This window comes from Leuciscus leuciscus (assembly GCF_965113295.1).
Source record: "Leuciscus leuciscus genome assembly, chromosome: 8".
NCBI classification, from domain to species: Eukaryota; Metazoa; Chordata; class Actinopteri; order Cypriniformes; family Leuciscidae; genus Leuciscus; species Leuciscus leuciscus.
In genome coordinates, this window is record NC_138732.1 from 18164747 (window position 1) to 18183811 (window position 19065).

Consider the following 19065-nt stretch of genomic DNA (forward strand, 5'->3'; position numbering starts at 1 on the left):
AGTATAACTATGACTATTACTATTAATACTAGTATTTACTATTACAGGAAACATTTCCGTCAAGGATGGTTTTCGTCGGTAGCTTCACACACTGATAAGTTAACTTACCCATGATTCTCTGCACAGTCTGCCGCTCATTCAAAAATGGAGGAGAGTGAGAGAGAGTCAGAAAGTGAGCGCTGTACATTACCTTCCCAAACATCTGAACATCAAACCGCTACCGAGACCTCCGGCCAAAAGCTAGAGACTGGCGAAGATGATGTCGAAACTAAGTTGGATATCAGTTCGGATAAGTTTGACCCATTACTCGCTCTGTATTCCCCTAAAGTGCCATTGCCTTACCCGAATATCAAGTGCTTTAACAACATAGCAGAATATGAGAGCTTTATGAAAGGTGGTCGAGGCCGAGCGAAACCCGAAAATGTGGAGAAAAGACTCCGAAAAGCACAGAAAGGTAAGGCAGACCCAGAGAGGATAGAGAGGCTGAAGAGACTCATGGTGAACAACCCGGTTGATGAGGAGGAGGGAGAGGGAAGCGGAGTCAAGCGACCGCCTCGACAGCGAAAAGCGGCCAAAAATGTGCTTACCAGAATGCCACGTACGTTTCTCTCTTTACTGTCTATGTTAGAAGACAATAGTAAACACTAAACTGTGAATTCACAACCAAAAGTGCTAGGTGAGTTCTTCTTAGTGTTGTCTGGGTAGGTAGCTCACTAGGTTGTGTCTATCTTTGCAGTGCATACAGGCAGTCCATTAGGAGAGCTTAATAGGTGCGTCCAGGAGAAAATCAGAGTCAAAGTTCACATCAGGACCTTTAAAGGGCTCCGGGGAGTGTGTTCTGGCTTTGTGGTGGCATTTGATAAGTTCTGGAACCTGGTAAGTATTAAAGCACCTTTACTTATTATTATCATCATTACTAATAAATGTTTATCCCATTTTTTTTGTAATCCTCTGGTGCCAGGCGATGGTAGATGTGGATGAAACGTACAGGGAGCCCCTTTTGGGACAAGCTCTTTATCACGAGAAAGCACTTACTGTCACAAGGGTAATTCATTTGAATGTTTTAATATACACATGAAATTACGAATAACCACGTCAAATCTTGATTTAAGTTGTAATAGAAAAATAAACCTTTTTTTTTTTGTTCTGTGGTTTATACTGTATGTTTACACTCTTCAATATTGTTTATAAATCTAATAACATTTTCTATTACAGCTATTTGAAAAACTGAAAGTTCAAGAGACTGTGGCCCTCAGTGCGGTCGAGAGGAAAGGAGGAGATAACCTCTTAAAGCCAGACCCTTCTCAACTCGGAGACCAAACCAGGAGGAGAACCGACCCCAAACATACCCAGGAAAGATCCGAACTCTCTGAGAAAGACAGGAGTACGTCAAAAGTGACACAACAATCTGAAAGCAAGCCTAAAGTGAAGTATGGGAGAGTGCACACGCGTCATGTCAATCAGCTTTTTATACGAGGAGAAAACATTCTTCTTGTAAACGTACAACAGGACTAAATACTGTCCTTATGAAATATTAGTTTACTACTTTTTTTTTTTTTGGAAGTCTCCATGAAATGTTTCTTAATATGAGTGTATCATATTGATATGTATATCAACAGGTGAAAAGAATATGTTAAAAATGTAGAGTAAAAAACTTTAATTTTGTTTGGTTTATGAGCTAATGTCACATACTCAACACACTATTTGTTTTTGCTTTCATTGACCACTAGGGGGAAGTAAGACACTGATTTGTTGCAAGCTTTGACGTTGCACATTTAGTCTTATTTTTGTTACACATTTTTATAAATTATCAAGTGGGAAATGGAAATATATTTAACAAATCATTACTGCTATTCATTTCACAGCTCGGTTAAAATTAAAGTAATTTATCAATCTCACTAAAACTCTAGGCCCGTCAATACACTCTTATTTTAATGTCAAACTGAAAGACTGTTCTATTTGACATTTATCTCTTTTAATGTCAAAAATTGTGGTTGGATTTCTCCATGGATTTCATAAAATAGTATAAATGGGTTAATTGAGCTTTTTGAGGTTGGAAATTGCATGTGGCACTCAAGGCTTTTTGTCTTGACATGTTTGCTATTTTTCCCTTTCTGCATATTTTAGCCTTACATTACTCATATCATGAAAGTATAAAAACACTTTCTCTTCACTTCATATCTTAGAGTTCCTTGTGATTTTACTTGGTTACATGTACATATAAAATGTTTTATATCATGTTATGCTTTATAACACTTGGGCCCGGTTTCACAGACAGGGCTTAGACTAAGCCAGGATTAGACCATAGATCAATTAGGACATTTAAGTAATTTTTATAAACATGCTTCGAAAAAAACATTACCGATGTGCATCTTAAAACTAAAAAGGCACTGATATATTTTTAAGATCAGTCAGTGCAAGTTTATTTCAGTGGAAACAGCTCAGACTTACATTTTAGTCTAGGACTAGTCTTAAGCCCTGTCTGTGAAACCAGGGGTAAATGTTCTATATTTCTTAATACAACTAATCAAGCCATGAAAATCTCAGTATCTTTAACCACTCTATATTTATGCGGAAAAGTCCAAAATTTTCTTGCATATTAATAAAATCACCATTGGCACTGGCTAGGGGAACATGTTTTCAGATGGAAAGTAGATATGACTCAGAAATACATACAGAAAACAACAGTAGGACACAGAATTATTCTGCACTGAGCATTTAAAAATAAATACATAGACATTGGAACTGTAGCCAGTTTCCTTGTCCTACATTAAGATCAAGTTCCTTATTAGTTAAATGTGACTTATTTAATGGCAATTAAAAAGTTCACTGGAAAATTATCCAGTGGAAATGGGACATGTGGCTGTACTGCTTTCATCCTATTAATGCATGCAAAGTTAACATTTGAAGTCAGGTCCTAGGAGGACTCCAAAAACAGACTATTTTTAAGACATGAGATTGATTAGGGGATAAAAACCATCAAAACAATGAAAATGGAAATCAACTCTTTATTGTCATTCATAAAAGATCATAAGTACAATCAAGTCATTGTATGAAATTGAAAACATTAAACATTCTCAGTGGAAGAAAGATTTTGTTTTTTGTTGCTTGCTGTAGATTTGCATAAACATATAGTGTTTCCAGTAACACTCCCCAACCAAACAGACCTGACTACAAAAAACTAAACCAACCCGTCAGGGGGACAAAAGTAACAAGAAAGGAAGAATTTGGTCATTCTGCTTGTAAAACGCCTCAGAATGGAAGAGAGGGGCTCGGTTAGCGTCAGCAGACACAGGACAGAAACAGATGATATTGACAATACAGTGATGGTCCTCTGGATACAGCATCCAACTCAGTGCTACCAGGGTTTACGAACACACAGCCTCACCCTACACTCAGCATGAGCAGACCTGCATAAAAATACGAACCCATATCAGGTTCAGATATATATCCTTTAGTTACCCAAACTCTTCCTTATAAGTTAACCATGCAAAAACATAAAATAAAATAAAAGTGTGTGCATATATGTACACCACTGTATATGTATCATCTTTAACAGTACCTTTAATAAATACTGTACTTTTCATATTGTCTAAAGAATTTTTTTTTTTAGTAAGGCTGACAGGCACCATGTGTTCTAACGACAGATTTTGCATTTTCATAAAGATGCAAAGTAGATCAGATTACACATTTACTATTTAAGGCCACAAAGGTTTTGATTTGGAGTTGTAATTCTATCATCTTGATGTTAGAGTACTTCATTTCTCTTCAGAAAATGGTTAAAATCAAATACAAAATGGCAAAGTGATCACAAGCTTTACTCCATACAAAAATCCTCACCGTCATAATTCGTTAATCATGGAACTCAATAACTTATTGTCTGCGCGCAAAAATATTTACAGGTTATCATCTTAAGGCAGAGTAGAGGAAAGGCCAGAATTGATTATTAGGATTTTTCTACAGCATTAGAAACCCAAATATTTCCTGGGTTAAATTAACAAGCTATATAAGAAGATAAGGTCAATCAGAGTCATTCACTATCATCACATTCCTTAAAGCGATATCCCGACGCCATGGAAACGTGGGATGTGCGTGAGTGTGTGTGTGTGCAATGACTGAAATGATTCTCAGAACAAACCAGCCACCCTCAACAGGGCTCCTTGGTACAGCTGATCAGAAGAACATCGAAAATAATATAATCATCCAGTTGAACATCAGCATCATTTGAACAAACATTTCCTGTGAGGCTTTATTTGACATCTTTCAAGTAGTCTTTGTCTTCTAGCTCTTCATAGCTTCTTCATGGTCACATCTCCTGAAAGACTGTTCACTTAATACTTTGCAATTCATTTCCCAAAGTTGGCAAAATCTGCAAAGGCATCTTGTTTAGGCTGTCCCATGGCAGGGTTCATTCCCGTACCCATGCTTCCTGGCATCCCCATGGCAGCTGTAGACATACCCATGTTCATATTCATTCCCATCATGCCCTGATTGACTGGCATCCCTCCCATGGGTGGCATGGACATGGCATTACCTGTCATGCCAGGCTGCATGCCCATGTTCATTCCTCCCATCATGATGTTGGTGGGTGGTCTGACCATTGTAGTGGCAGCCTGCATGCCCAGGTTCATTCCAGCAAAGCCCTGAGTCATCATATTGACAGGAGTCGGAACTCCTATTGCAGGATACAGAAAAATACAAAATAAAATAAGGGTTGACAATCCATAAAAATAATCAGAATCTTTTTATTTTAGGTCCTCAATTGTTTTTGGTGTATAAAATGTCAAACTGATTAAATGTGTTATGTGTTTTTAATACACTACCGTTCAAATGTTTTGGAACAGTAAGACTTTTAAAAATGTTTTTGAAAGAAATCTCTTATGCTGACAAAGGTTGCATTTATTTGATAAAAAATACAGTAATAACATATATTATTATTATCAATGTCAAAAAACAGATCATTTTTATTTAATATTAATTTAATATTACTGCTTAATATTTTTGTAGAAACTGATTTTTGTCAGGATTCTTTCTTGAATACAAAGTAAAACAAAACAGCATTTATTTAAAATAGAAAATTTTTGTAACATTATAAAATGTATTTACTGTCATTGCTACTATGTATGATTTTTTTTTTTTTTTATCTTATTTGGAAAAATGTGAACATATTAATTGAAAATGCCGTAAGAAGTTTTCAAAGTAACAGTAATGTTCTTGATTCTGATCAAATTTCCTAAATTTAATTTTGATAGCATAAAGCTTTATTTACCTTTTAAAAACTAAAGAGGAAAAATAGAACAAAGAGAATGAGAAAATAAACATGGCAAATTGCTTTCTTCATCTCATTCTAGTTTTTATATATCATAGCTTTCTCACTTTAACTTTTCCTCATTCCATACAGACTCCTAATTTTTATAACTGTTTTGAGGTCATTTAAACTCAACATCAGTGTCTATATCATGGGTGTCCAAACTCCGTCCTGGAGGGCCACTGTCCTGCAGAGTTTAGCTCCAACTTGCATCAAAAAACCTGCCTGGAAGTTTCTAGTATGCCTAATAAGATCATGCCATGATTAGCTGGGTCAGGTCTGTTTAATTTGGGTTGGAGTTGAACTCTGCTGGACAGTGGCCCTTCAGGAGCAGGACTGGCCCAGCTATATATGCTTACCATGCTGCATCATGTTAAGTGTGGGTTGAGAAGGTTTGGGTGGCTGCATGCCAGGGCCAAGGAAGTCCAAGCTTATGTCTACATTAGAGTTGGACCAAGTGGAAGGCACAGACACTTTGGGATTGGGCTTCTGGGCCATCGGTTGCTGGGGCATCAGTGGGCCCCCCATAGTCTGCAGTGGCTGCAAAGACCAAAAGAAAAGTCAGTCAGTTTTAGGACAAACCATTTATGACAGCACCCATATGATCAAAAACAATGTTTCTTCTGATTTTGTTGAGATGATACTGTTCTGCTGCAATTCAAGCATGGTAATTAAAATTCTCCGATGGCCATGAATGTTTGCCAATGGCAGAACGACATAAGTCAGAGAAGATGAAAGGCAGTATTAATACTCCAGAACATTGCACTGTGGTCTTTCAGGGTTATCAAGACTCTTGAGCTATACAAGACAGAAATGCTGGTTGAGAGGCATTGTCTTCCCCTAAAATTATTTCAGCATGTTAAAATGCATCTCAAGTCCCTCTAATTATGGGGGGATGGGGGGGGGGATGCTTTTTTCTTTAGCCAAACAAAACTTGCCATTTTTAAAGTAGGTCAGGCTTTTAGCATGCAAATATTATCTTTGTGCAAGGCTTTTGTTTCAATTTAATGGTTTTCTGACTTAAACTTGTTCCTCCTCATTCTGCCATTCTCTGTGATGGGCGTCCCAAGGGAACGGGGTTGATGGGTAATGAGGAGGGGGCGGGTGGAAAATTGTGCCGATGCTGCGTGTTAACCCTCGCTCGTTTCGCTTTCATGTTGCCTGCTCTCTAAACCGCTGGCTCTGAACCTTGGCCAGAATTGTCTTTTCTTGCGTAAATAGTGTTTAGTGTGCAGTTCCACTTAGATGAGCTGCATTAAGTACTCCACAGATGGGGGATCTGAATGAAAACCACATCTATGTGCAATACAGGCTCTACATCACTAGGTTTCATCTTGATTCTTTGTGCTGTAAACATAATGTTGAGGGATGGCAATACACCAAAGTCTATTAAATTGGGTGTGATACCTAATAAAATGCATAGGTACAGATTTGTAAGTTAGGCTAAAACTATGTATACAATGACTCTGCCTAATCAAATGTTTTATGGCTTATATGTATTATTTTTGTGGGGTTTTATTAGTCTATTACCACTGAGGCAATTTTTGTACTCCTAAAATTTGACTAAATAAACTTCCAGTCAATATACACATTTAAAATGTAAACTACCATTCAGAAGTTTGGGGTCTGTAAGGTTTTGGAAAGAGGTCTCTTCTGCTCACCCAGGCTGCATTTATTTGATCAAATACAGTAAAATTGTAATTTATTATTACAATTTAAAATAACTGTTTTCTATTTGAATACATTTTTTAATGTTATTTATTCCTGAGATGGCAAAGCTGGATTTTAAGCATCATTATTCCAGTCTTCAGTGTCACATGATCCTTCAGAAATCATTCTAATATGCTGCTCAAGAAAAGTTTTTTAATTATCAATGTTGAAAACAGCTTAATATTTTTGTGGAAACCAAACCATTTTACATTTTTTCATGGTTTTCATAAATTTTTCATACTATTACTGTCACTTTTGATCAATTGAATGTGAAACGATTTATATATTATATATATATATATACAATTTCGCATTAAATTGATCAAATTGATTAAATTGATCTTCACATTAAATTGATCAAAAGTGACAGTAAAAGTATCACGAAAAAATGTATCATGGTTTGGTTTCCACAAAAATATAAAATAAAAAATGAGATACATATACATATATATATATATTGATGTAAACTAAAAGCTACTTACTATTAAAGTTTTTTTTAACAAGCTCAACTGGAGCTTCAATAACAGAAAAGTGGGAAAGAAAACTGTGCTCTTTAAAGCATTTCATGGAGTCCTGAACTAAAAGATCATGACTGTGTGATGTATCAAGTACTCTTTCTTCATATTATATAGATAGATACATTGAGGGAAATCTCAAAGCCAGCAGGCACCTGTGATTTGGACGTTGGCATGCCAATGGTCTGAGAGCTGGTCATGGAGAAGTTCATGCTTTGGGAGGTGCTGAAGTTAGTGGTCTGGGAGGAGCCCATTAGGTCAAAAAGGTCAGATGAGGGTGCTACGGAAGCAGGAGCAGGGGCCACCTGCAGACCTGAGAAAAGGTCTATTCCTACAGAGTTGACAGGCTGGGCTGCCGGGACGGCTGGTTGGGCTGCAGGAAAAGCGTTCCAATCCCCAAAGTCTCCATTTCCACCAGACGCTGGGGCTGAGGAAACACAAAAGTCTGTGATGAAATGGTGCGCAGAGGAGCACAAATATTATAGAGAGCTCAAGTATCACAGGAGGAAGCTGTAATAGTTCTGAAGCTTTTTGATCAAAAGGTATATTTGTGCATACAAAATCTAAAATATTGCTTCACATCAGGCTTTATCATCAAGCAAATAAAACAGAGGATTTGCATGCAAATGAGCACACAAAATATACAGAAATGTAAGAGAACCAGTAATGAAATGATCAGGGCACTGAAGATGCATGAATATCAAACGAATCTCAGACTCTCAGTCACTTCAGCTCTGTCCCAGAAATGCAGAGGGTAATGTGTCACACCCAACAAGAGCTGAAATGTGTCTTTACTCATTAGCTTTTAGCACAGCAGCCCACCATATGGCTGCCTCCTCCTTTCACTATTTAAGAGCTTTCTGCTTGGAGTATTTCATAAACAGGCAGCTGAGGATGGCAAACTCTGGTCCAGCAAAAAAAAAAAAAAAAACAGCCTTCTGTTATATTCCCAGAACTATATTTAAATAATCATATAAAAAACACACACACATATCACCACTTTGTGTCCTTCTAGTTGTCTCCCTTAAGGCTTTAATTTTAACATGCGAGTTTAAGTAGAAAAAAATATAGAGACTTACTTTGCCCAAAAAACACTTTTATTTATTTTTTTCTGTTGGCGTATCTTTTAAAGAGCATTATGGTTACTGTCATGAAGGTCGACTAATCAATAACTAAGTTCTACTAAATGTATCCAGATATTCTGGTTACTAGTTCTGATATTATTAGTAAGGGTGCTTTAAATATTGTGCTAGACTGTTAGACAGTTTGCACAATAAAACCTTCTCAGAGTAGTTATGCATTTAAATTCATCCCCTTCAAAGCTCTACTGTTAAAGCTATGCACATTCAGCCGGATGTCTTTGGACATAGCATATTTTTAAGTTGGAATATCTTAAGTTTAAGAGAGTCTAACTTTTAAAACAAGACCTCAGTGCTCAGTTCCATTCAGTTCCACTATGTCCAGCTGTTTCTGTCTTGAGAAACATGTTTGATTGGGGTCATGTGAACCCAAAACTTGCCTAATTATACAGTTTCCTTGAGACCAATTAACTGACTTGTCATTTAGGAAACACAATGACTAGTCAGTTTTAAAATACCATTCAAATGTTTGGGGTTGTTGAGATTTTTTTTACATTTAAAAAACAAAGAAAAGAAAAAAAGTCTCATGCTCACCAAGGCTGCGTTTATTTGATAAAAAATACAGTGAAACAGTAAACTTGCGAAATATTATTACAATAATAATGTTTCATTTGAATATATTCCTGTGATGCAAAGCTGCATTTTCAGCATCATTACTCCAGTCTTCAGTGTCACATGACCTTTCAGAAATGATTCAAATAAACTGATTTGCTGGTCAAAAAATATTTCTTATTATTATCAAAGTTGAAAACAGTTGTGCTGCTTATTATTTTGGTGGAAACCATAATACTTATTTTGTCAGATTTCTTTGATGAATAGAGAGTTCAAAAGAACAGCATTTATTTGAAATAGAAATCTTTTGAAAAGTTTTTACAGTCACTTTTTATAAATTTAATGAGGCCATGCTGAATAAAACTAATAATGTTTTACTGACCCAAACTTTTGAACAGTAGTGTATGTTGTAGTAAGAAGATGTAAAAATAAGAAAGAGTTTCAGGTTGAATTTTTTGACCTGATAGTGTGTTAAGAGGTTATATAAACATACCAGCTGATGATGGAAGAGTGGCTGCAGCTGCAGAAGAAGAGAAATCAGCAAAACCTCCAATCAGGTCAGAGTTTACACCTAGAATGAAAGAGAGTGGTTCAATTATGACATTCTAGATTTGCAAAACACCAATTCCTCACTAATCTCCAAAGAAAAAGACAAAAATGGAGAACACACAAATAAGAAACATCTGTTGGCGTCTGTAATGGACATACACACTCTGAGTGTGTAACTCACGTTACATTCCAGCAGCCTGTGGCTGGAGTTATGTAGAGGAAAGATGCAGCTCTTTGAATGGTGGAGGAGGGAGCAGGACAGTTAGGATGAGAGCTAAACATCTGCTCAGCACTACACACCCACCAGGGACCGCTTTGACATCTGGCCACAGTGACTATATGCTTCAGCAGGAGCGCAGGAGAGTGCATATGCTAAACTTCTCTGTGCGCCCCTCCTTTTCAGCGGGATACATCCACGCTGCCAAACTAATGGCATAACGCTTCTTTCTACTTTCACTTATCTCCTCATCCATTCTTCATGAACATCAACTACAGCTTGAACGACTACTAGGCTTGCTACGATAGTCTGTTACCGGTGTACAGAGGCAACACCGGCTACATCACTTGCCCACCGTGGCACCACCCCCACCGTCGATTCGATTTTTTTATATAAAATCCTTTAGTTCAGTTAGAGAACAGACACTATTAAACTGAACGTGTCTGCTTAATAAATCGTGAGCCGAACGAGAATCGCAGCACATGAGAGTGAGGAGCTGACTAACAAGGTGACTGCAGAATATTTGGTGTCAAAGCGAAATGTAAAAGCGCCTGTTTTAGCGAATTTGTCATTGCACTGTTTTGGTGTTGTGTTTTTCATTAAGAATAGTAGGCTAATGAACTAACCATTCAAGCAATCCGCCCCGAATTGGCGCTAATTTTAAAACGAAACTAATGCGAACGGCCGCACGTGTGCAGAGCGAACAGAACAGGGAAAGCGTTTACAGTTCATTCCTATGGAAAAACGCTTGTTCTATTCTAGGGATGAGTCACGATTTTCGAATATTCGATTAGTTGATTTAATTATAGAATATCGAATAGGTTGTGCGATTATTTTCTTAGAACCGAAAACATGGGATTTTTTTTTTGATGCGGTGGTGACACATTCATGTAACCAGAGGGTGGCGAGATGCCAATAACGCATCTAAAAGCTGTCAATCAAGTCTCAGACAACAGAAGAAGAAACATTGTCTCACAGTAGCCTATACATGCATGTGTGCGTGCATGTGGGGGAGGGGTGCGGTTTTCGAATAATAATCGAATAATACCCAGTGATCTTCGAATATTAGTTTTGTTTTCAAATTAGTGCCAATTCAGGGCGGATTGCTTTATTGGTTAGTTCATTAGCCTATTATTCTTAATGGAAAAACACAACAACAAAACAGTGCCCCTCCGCACCATTATGATTGCCAGTGCGGACATGCGTTTTTTTTTTATGTTTGCCTTTAAATTAGCGATTTTAACAAAAACGCTGGTGACACCGGTATTACCAGTATTGTCACACGTCGATTAACCGGTGGGAAAATATCCTCATCGACACATCCCTAACGACTACTCATTATTAGTATTATATTAATACAGAAAAGTAGTTTGACAGAAATGTTTACCTTATGCAAATGAATCATAATATGTATGAGCATTCTTCTATTCATGAAAAGTCCAATTATGTGTTGTAGGATAGTGCAAGATTCATGCTGTTTGCTATTGTTGCAAAAACAGTCATGTCCTGCTTGCCTGTAGTCTCTGTCAGGTCTTTTAGGGCGATAATTGAGCATACATTCAGGTTTTAAATTGTTTGTCTTGAACACAGACCATCTCATTTGTCAGCAGCATTGGTGTGGTCTGCTTACAACATGTTTTGTGAACATAAAGCACTCTTTGGATTTATTGTTACTTTAGTGACTTGAGGCAGAACTAATCGACTGGTTGGTGCAACCCTACTTCCATTAGGGATGAACCCTTCAATACTACTCCTCCCAAGCATCCCACAGTGAATTGTTCTTGCATGTTCAATTGTTGAGGTAGTGCTGAACCACAAAGCAAATAAATGCTAAAACCCAAAGATGTTATTCTGTCACCTTTGGAGGCTGGTTGAGCAGGTGCAGGATCTGCCGAGAACAAGTCCACCAGACCAGAACTGGGCTGGTTCACTGCTGATGTGGTCTACAGCAACAAAGAGAGGACAAACTGAAAACACTCTTAACATCTACCACAAGATGTCAGTGTAGAGTCTAAGTTTTTTTTTTAAATACAAGTTTAACATTTAATTTTTGTGCTATTTACTAACAAACCTCTTGTTGAAGTTGCATATTTGACGAGTCCAAGTGCCAGAGAGGTTTAATTATACAGGAAAAAGACTAGTGCTAGTAGCTATTGTTTCGTTGCAGTGTTTCTCTACCTGGCTTGTGTTTGAGTCGGTGGAGGGTTTATCGCCAGTGTAACGCGCAGCTGCTCCCAGGTCTATCGTTTTGGATGGAACACCTCTCTTACGAGTGGCAGTGGTCTCCGTGGCCTGGACGATCTGGACGCTTTTTGTTGTCACCGTCTCTTCATCTTTAAATTCGGATTTCCCCGTCTGCCCGTTTCGCGTTCCCCGACGGTCCTCATCTCCCTCACTATACAGAGGAGATAAAGCATACGCTTGTGTAAGATTACTAACAAAATGCTTTCTTTCTTTGAGAACAAGTAGACAAAACACAATCAGTCCATGACACAATCAGTTAAAAATGTTATAAACAGCTGTCAACAATTTGTTCATCTAATTAGTTATAACATTTATGCTATTTGTGTTTCAAAAAAAGAGAAAAGGTGTTTCCAAGTGATTGAGACGGGAAGGTGAGACGGCCTGGGGGTCCTGACCTGAATCTGTCAGGCGAGTCGTCCCTGTCTTTTTTGCGGAACATGTTGATTGTGTCATCAATGGTGCTTCCAATCTTATCGCTGATCTCTCCCAGTTTCTCACTGAAAGGGAAAGCACCCTTGCTTTTGTCCCAGTCTTCATCCCATTTCGAGCGTGTTTCTCTGAAATCAAACCTGTCCTCCGCTGCAGAACGCATAAACAGGATAGCAGTGTGTTATGCTATATACACATATTATAAAGTCAAGCTTCATTTAGAATGAATATATAACAATAAGGAATAAAAGGGTGAATCTTATGTCTAGGTCATATTTCACCCAAACTCGCTGATATATTTTTATGACAACTAAGCACATTTTCCCGACCCAATTCAAATTACTAGTATGTTTTCTTTTGAGGTTGTTTGTAATTAAATTGTTTCTAAATGGTGATTCTTATTAATAAGCATTAATTAAAGTTAATACAATAAATATTACCAAGTTATGATAAATACTTAATTTAATTAATATATATATATTTTGTTAATTGTACTTTTTATAAAGAGGTACTTAATTGTCATGAAAATAATGCAAAAATGCAGGCTTAATGTTGTTATGCAAAATATTATATAATTTAGTTATTTTCAGCGGGTGGGGTGAAATATGACCCGGTATAAGATTCACACACAAACACTCGATATCAATGTGAAGAGAAGAGAGATGAGGCTGTAAAACTTCAACTTAGGTATATTCTGTGACTGTACTGTGGTTACATTACTGGATAAATTTGCAAGTCACCATCTCAAAATCACATATTTCACATATATAATATATAATCACATATATATCAAGTTTCATTCAACTTTAAAAGGTAAAACGACTGTCAAACTAAAACAAGATACCAAATTAAATCTGAAACAGCCATTACAAATCATGCATTGCATTTTTCCCTTCCCAATCAAGGACATCAAAACTATAATTTATGCTGTCATGTGAAAAAGCAGCTATGCCAGGTATCAAAATAAAGCTACAGTACAGTTCACTCATCTGGCAAAGCAAACCCTTCAGGGATAATTACAGTGGAGAGGAGACAGGGGACATCCTTGTTTTCAGATAGTCCCTTTTAGATAAATTACTTATGATAAATGTGTTTGCTGTGTGGGATAAAACACCTTGTATACCTTTATAAACATGATGGGGAGGACAGTGTGTGTGTGCGCATGTATAAGACCTAGAAAAGGAAGTTGGGGACTTACAGTATCTGAAACCCGACATACTGTCAGAGGACACGCCTATATACTTGTCCCTGTTCTTCTTGGCTTTCTTCCTCTCCTCTCTCAATCTGTCATCATCCTGGACTAACTCTAGCATCTCCTTTACCTTCTGACGCACATTGATACCCTGGTCTTTGCCATTCTCATCTGAAACACAAAGCCCATTCATCCATCACTTTGCAATATCTTTAAGACATCAAACAAACAGTGTACATGGAAGATGAAAAATTATATAAGCTCTTGCCTTTGTGCAGTTCACTCACCTACACAATGATAGCTTTCAATTGAACGCAAGTCATACAGGTGCTCTCTTGCACTCGTGACCACCCGTTCAGATCCATTTCTAATCAGGTACGCCAGCAGCAGTAAAGACTGAGGTAGAAAGGACAGTAACGTTCAGGACCGATTACAGCCAAACAAAACTCCTGTATCGTCATCAGTAAAGCATACCTTGTAAACTCTTCTCCAGTTTTTCTTGTTGTCTTTCAGCATTCTAGTCCACAGCATATTCATTACCTCAGGAAACTGCTCGTACATGAACGTAGCCCTGAATTGAAACCGAAGATAGGCAAAGCTTGGCTTAGCATTCTCCATATCGTAAATATGTGTAACTGCTGACAGGTTCAGAGTCAAGATAAAGTTCACAGAAAGCATGCAGAGAAGTCACAAATAAACCATCAAAAAGCCCCACTTGCCTGGCAATCTCCCCCATTAACTGTCCAGAGGGTCCCCATGGGTCATCATTGGTGGCTTCTCGAACTTTAGACTCAGTTTCAGTATAGTTCATCACAACATTGGTTCTGTGAGAAAGAGATTAAAACAAAAATAGCCTTTCAGTAAAGTCTTTATTCAGAGTGATTGTGTGATAATCTGAGGGACAGAACCTTTCAGCAAAGACTAAATATTACTAGTAATATTACTTGAATGGCAGAAAGCTTATAAAAAACAACATTTTGATAAATCAGTTGTAAAAATTGACTGAATTGTGAGCCTGAGCAGACTGTTGCACAGGTGCCTTCATTAATCATCTGCATTAGGTGATATTTGTTATAGGTAGGCTACTTTAAATGGATATCCATAAAGTTGATTCTGTTTCACATCAGTTTAACCCTTTAGTTGAACAAGATGGGAATGATATTAAAGGGGATGTCTAATGCTATTTCATGCATTCTGACTTATTTACACTGTTAAATAGTTGGATTCTCATGCTAAACATGGCCAAAGTTTTTAAAAAACGAGTTTCTTCAGGGTACTTATAGGTTTCGTAAAGTTTTTTTCAAGTATGGCCCTGTATGACGTAATAAAGGGCGGCATTCCTTGTATGGGCACTTCTGCCGGAAGAGCGGGCACACACATCAACAGTGATTATAAATAAACAGAAAAACACATCCTATTCAAACTATATATATATATATATATATAGTGAGTGAGTAACCATTTTAAAAATCCCCTATGGTTGCATAACTGGTACCAGTGAAAACTTTTCATTACCTATTAAAAAAGGAACAGAACAGTTAGGACAGTTATTCAAATAATCAAATCTCAGACCACACCTTCATTCGAATACCAGATGGCGGTAAGCAGCAAAGCAGGGCACCAAAAGCTCTTATTATGTGAAACCAGTTTAGTACTAGAGGGACATTAACAGAGTAAAGAGTGGTTATACAAGACACACGAGATCTCAGTATATGGGAGGGGTGTAGGACAGGCTCTCTGAGAATAGAGGGTGGATCAAATAAAAAGCACCATATGAGGTCCTCAATCTTTCCTACTCCTAGATTGTTTGTGGTTTTAATAAAGACCACGTCTAGAAAATGTCTCAGTTTACAGCCTATTGAAAAAAATACCTGGGTATTGTCTTGCTCAATGGAAGAGTAAACTGCAAAAATAAAATAAAAACTCCCTACATTCTTTTCTCCTTGTTTATTCAAGGTTTAACCAGATAGATTACACAATCACCTAGACAAAGATAAAATAAAAATGATCAAAGAAAGAGTAAAACAGATAAATACTGTAATTAACTTTGGCATAGTTTGAGTTGATAAAAAATAGGTCAAGACATCCGTTTGCTTATGCTTGCAGGGTGCAATCATTTACTCCTCAAGAAAAATTTGGGGAAAACAAGAGTGTCATAATTCTTCAAAAACACACCAAACCGGTCAGCTGCATTAACTGGTGGTTTCACAGCTTGAGGACAATGCTTTGATTTTTATTTCAGGTACTACTGATATTCTTTCCACAGTTATTTGATCCCTGTGGTAAGTGATAAATACTATCCACTATGCTAAATACTAAAGCACTGAAGTCTTCCTGTGTCATCTCAGAACTTTCACACCATTTGGAACAAGCTGTTCATTGCTTTACCAGCATGAAGCTAAATTCCACACACTTCATCAGTCCACCCATGGGTACACTTGGCAAATCGACTGTAAAAAGGTCAGACTGTTGGAGATGACAGACTGATTTTGGAGGCAACAGCTTGCAACATTGTTTTCAAAGTTGCTCTGTAAAAACAAGAAATGACAATGTTTTTTTTTGTTTGTTTTTTTGTGCTATTTTGCAGGTCATGATGAGTGATGCTATTGATACTTTCTTAATATTCAGTGTCATCCAGCATATAAGACATAGGCCTTTTGCTTCTCCAATAATTAATTGTAGTCCCTATTAAGTAGCCACACCCTTCAACTTACAACAATATCAGCTGATTTATTATATTATCACATAGTTTCAAAGCTGAAAAGAACGTGTAAATGACACAGTATCAGGGACGTTGGCAGTTAGGCAACACCCAAACGTTTATGCAAACTCATATTTGTGAATTAAAGCCTTCAGTAACCATTTTTCTGTACTGTCAAAGAAGGATAATAAAAATAAAATAAAAAACTCGGATTGAGAGTTGCACAATAACCTCTTTAATGATCATCATACTGTATGTCATTCTTGTAGCTAAACTCATTCTCACCAATTTTCTGTTGAATAAAAGTTGCAAAAGCCATTTTGGTTCTTCAATCGCAGTAAACAGACAGCCCAACTCAAGACACACAAGTCTACGAAAAATAAAATCAAAGTGTAGTCTGTGACTATGACCTGCAGTTCATTTTATGAAGGGGATTTGATTTGTCTGTGACCGTGGCACTTCTCAAGACAAACATAATTTTGAATAGCTGTACTTGCCTTTTGATCAACCTCATAAACTATTCATAAGACAGCAGTTGTGGCTGTGTGCAAGACAGAAAGCACAGCTAGAACAGAGTTTAACCTTTAAATGGTTTCTGAGATAGTGAATGGGCCTAATTTCTGAGGAAAAAAATCAAAATTGAAAATTCTAGAAAATGGAATATTGGAGTACTATGAAAAATGATTTAACTGTGCACATCATTATTTTATTTTTAATTAATGTGCCCTCATCATTTTTAATCAAAATAATGTCCCCTCCCTCTTGCAGTGACATCTCTTCTCTGATGATGCGTTTACTGGCGTGTGGGCGGGACAACCTGTCACTCACAAACCACAACCATCCAATCAATTCCAAATGGACAAAAACAAGTTCTGCCCTAAATTTGTTCTTGTCCGAGAAGCTAATTCACTTGGATATGCGTCTCAATAGGGAAGAAAAAACGATCGCAACTTCCATTTCATGAAAGGGGGTTCCAGCAAATACTTAGGTCAAGTAGTGACTTAGTATAAAAAGTGGCATCAGCCTAAAATTTTTATGTAAAAGCAAACATGACAGCACGTCGTACTGGACTAAACCACTGAAAGTGCAGAATGCCACTATCCTCAAAGTAAATGTTTATCTTTTAAATGTTATTTTCATGGGACAACCAAACTGTAAAATATATAATAAACGCATTACATTTTATAACAGAAACATAACAGTGAATTATTTTGTTGGAAATTTTTCTTGAAAAAAAAAAATTCCAGTTCCTGTCCTTTTTTAAAATACAAGTTTCAGTCTAACTTCAAGTTTCAGTCTAACTTCAGGAGTTTCCATAAAACTCATGGGCTCCAATATAGCAGCTACGCATCCATCTTTATACTTACAGTCTTTCTAACAGGATTACAACCAGAAAGTGTAAACAGTTTGACAATTTATCAGCAAAGGACACCACACAGATATGGCCAATTATTCGCTTTTCATATCAGGCTAACTGATTAGCTTGAACAATGCCTGAAAATAGCTGTCAAATATGAAAGTTATGGTCACTCCAATGCAAGTAAAACGTGTGCTCTTACTTTATTTTTAAATAATTTTCTCATTCATAATGTTAACAGACGATACGTTTGTTTGGTGTGAAAAGCTCTATTAAAAACAAGCACCGTGTTTTGACAGCCAACACAAGTTTAGCAACTGTCATAAAATTAGCCACTGAGTTCAAAGAAACGAAGTTTGAGGGAATCGTTTGTCTTGTAAACAAAACAAAGCCATGATGAACAAGTGAAAACGTCTGATAAAGTATAGTAACCGACTGGAAAACTACTGTTCTATATAACGTTAACGTTACACTATTCTAAGGGGACAACAAAGCTGTAGTTAGCTACTGTGCTAGCTCCTGTCTCGAGAGTGTGTGACGTCAATGAGTGCGTACGTGTCTCATTTTCAACAGGTATGAGACAAGACACCAAAATACTTAAGAAAACATTCCCAATACTCACGCTTTATCAACCAGCTCCCTCACTTTCCACATATTCAACATCTTGGCTGTGTTGTTGTGTCTTTCGGTCGCGAAAAAATGTGTTCCAGCCCTTGAAATCCGCTGGTCGCGCCAGTCGAGCTGTCACGACAGCCAAAGCATGAACTCTAAAGTTCCGCTGCTTCAGGCAGCGATGAAGGAGAGCAGGCCAGACAGGTTACTACGGAAATGCTCCGTCACCTACGGAAATTTCGTAAGCTGCTTCAGCACAACGCTACATCCTTGACGAGGATATGACACATAAACCACAACCTTCCAGAAGAGGTCAGTGAATGAGTATAAAGTTTTAAATTATAAATAAACCATAGCCAACATCTTCAAGGAATAGTTCAACCAAAAAACACAGAAAATTCTGTCAATTTTACTCACCCTAAAGCTGTTCCAAACCTTTGAATTTCTTTCATCTGCTGAACACAAAAAATATATATATTGAAGAAGATGCATGGTTAAAAAACAGTTGATAGACCCCCAATGACTTCCATTGTATGGGGG

At 37.3% G+C, this 19065-nt stretch overlaps 2 protein-coding genes across 2 annotated transcripts; one reads left to right on the top strand and one right to left on the bottom strand.

Annotated features, from left to right (window-relative positions):
* Positions 1-126: 126 nt before the first annotated feature.
* On the top strand, positions 127-3090 carry lsm11 (LSM11, U7 small nuclear RNA associated). Its single transcript, XM_082178590.1, has 4 exons — positions 127-598; positions 737-876; positions 962-1045; positions 1216-3090. The coding sequence occupies exons 1-4, from the start codon at positions 145-147 to the stop codon at positions 1513-1515; spliced, it is 978 nt and encodes a 325-aa protein (XP_082034716.1). The 5' UTR covers positions 127-144; the 3' UTR covers positions 1516-3090.
* Positions 2995-18724, bottom strand: clint1a (clathrin interactor 1a). The gene is made up of 12 exons (XM_082178551.1): positions 18536-18724; positions 14575-14679; positions 14330-14426; positions 14143-14251; positions 13862-14026; positions 12630-12813; positions 12169-12385; positions 11849-11933; positions 9718-9795; positions 7689-7960; positions 5668-5848; positions 2995-4675 (listed from the first exon to the last, which is right to left on the bottom strand). Exons 1-12 carry the CDS (start codon positions 18574-18576, stop codon positions 4347-4349), a joined length of 1863 nt encoding a protein of 620 aa, XP_082034677.1. The 5' UTR covers positions 18577-18724; the 3' UTR covers positions 2995-4346.
* Between the last annotated feature and the right edge of the window lie 341 nt (positions 18725-19065).

Coding starts and splice junctions, on each gene's coding strand:
- lsm11 (XM_082178590.1), top strand. CDS start 145: ATGGAGGAGAGTGAGAGAGAGTCAGAAAGTGAGCGCTGTACATTACCT. Junction 877..961: donor TTGATAAGTTCTGGAACCTG/GTAAGTATTAAA, acceptor CTCTGGTGCCAG/GCGATGGTAGATGTGGATGA. Junction 1,046..1,215: donor AAGCACTTACTGTCACAAGG/GTAATTCATTTG, acceptor TTTCTATTACAG/CTATTTGAAAAACTGAAAGT.
- clint1a (XM_082178551.1), bottom strand. CDS start 18,576: ATGTTGAATATGTGGAAAGTGAGGGAGCTGGTTGATAAAGC. Junction 12,386..12,629: donor GACTCGCCTGACAGATTCAG/GTCAGGACCCCC, acceptor TCCTCTGTATAG/TGAGGGAGATGAGGACCGTC. Junction 9,796..11,848: donor TGCTCAACCAGCCTCCAAAG/GTGACAGAATAA, acceptor CTTTCATTCTAG/GTGTAAACTCTGACCTGATT.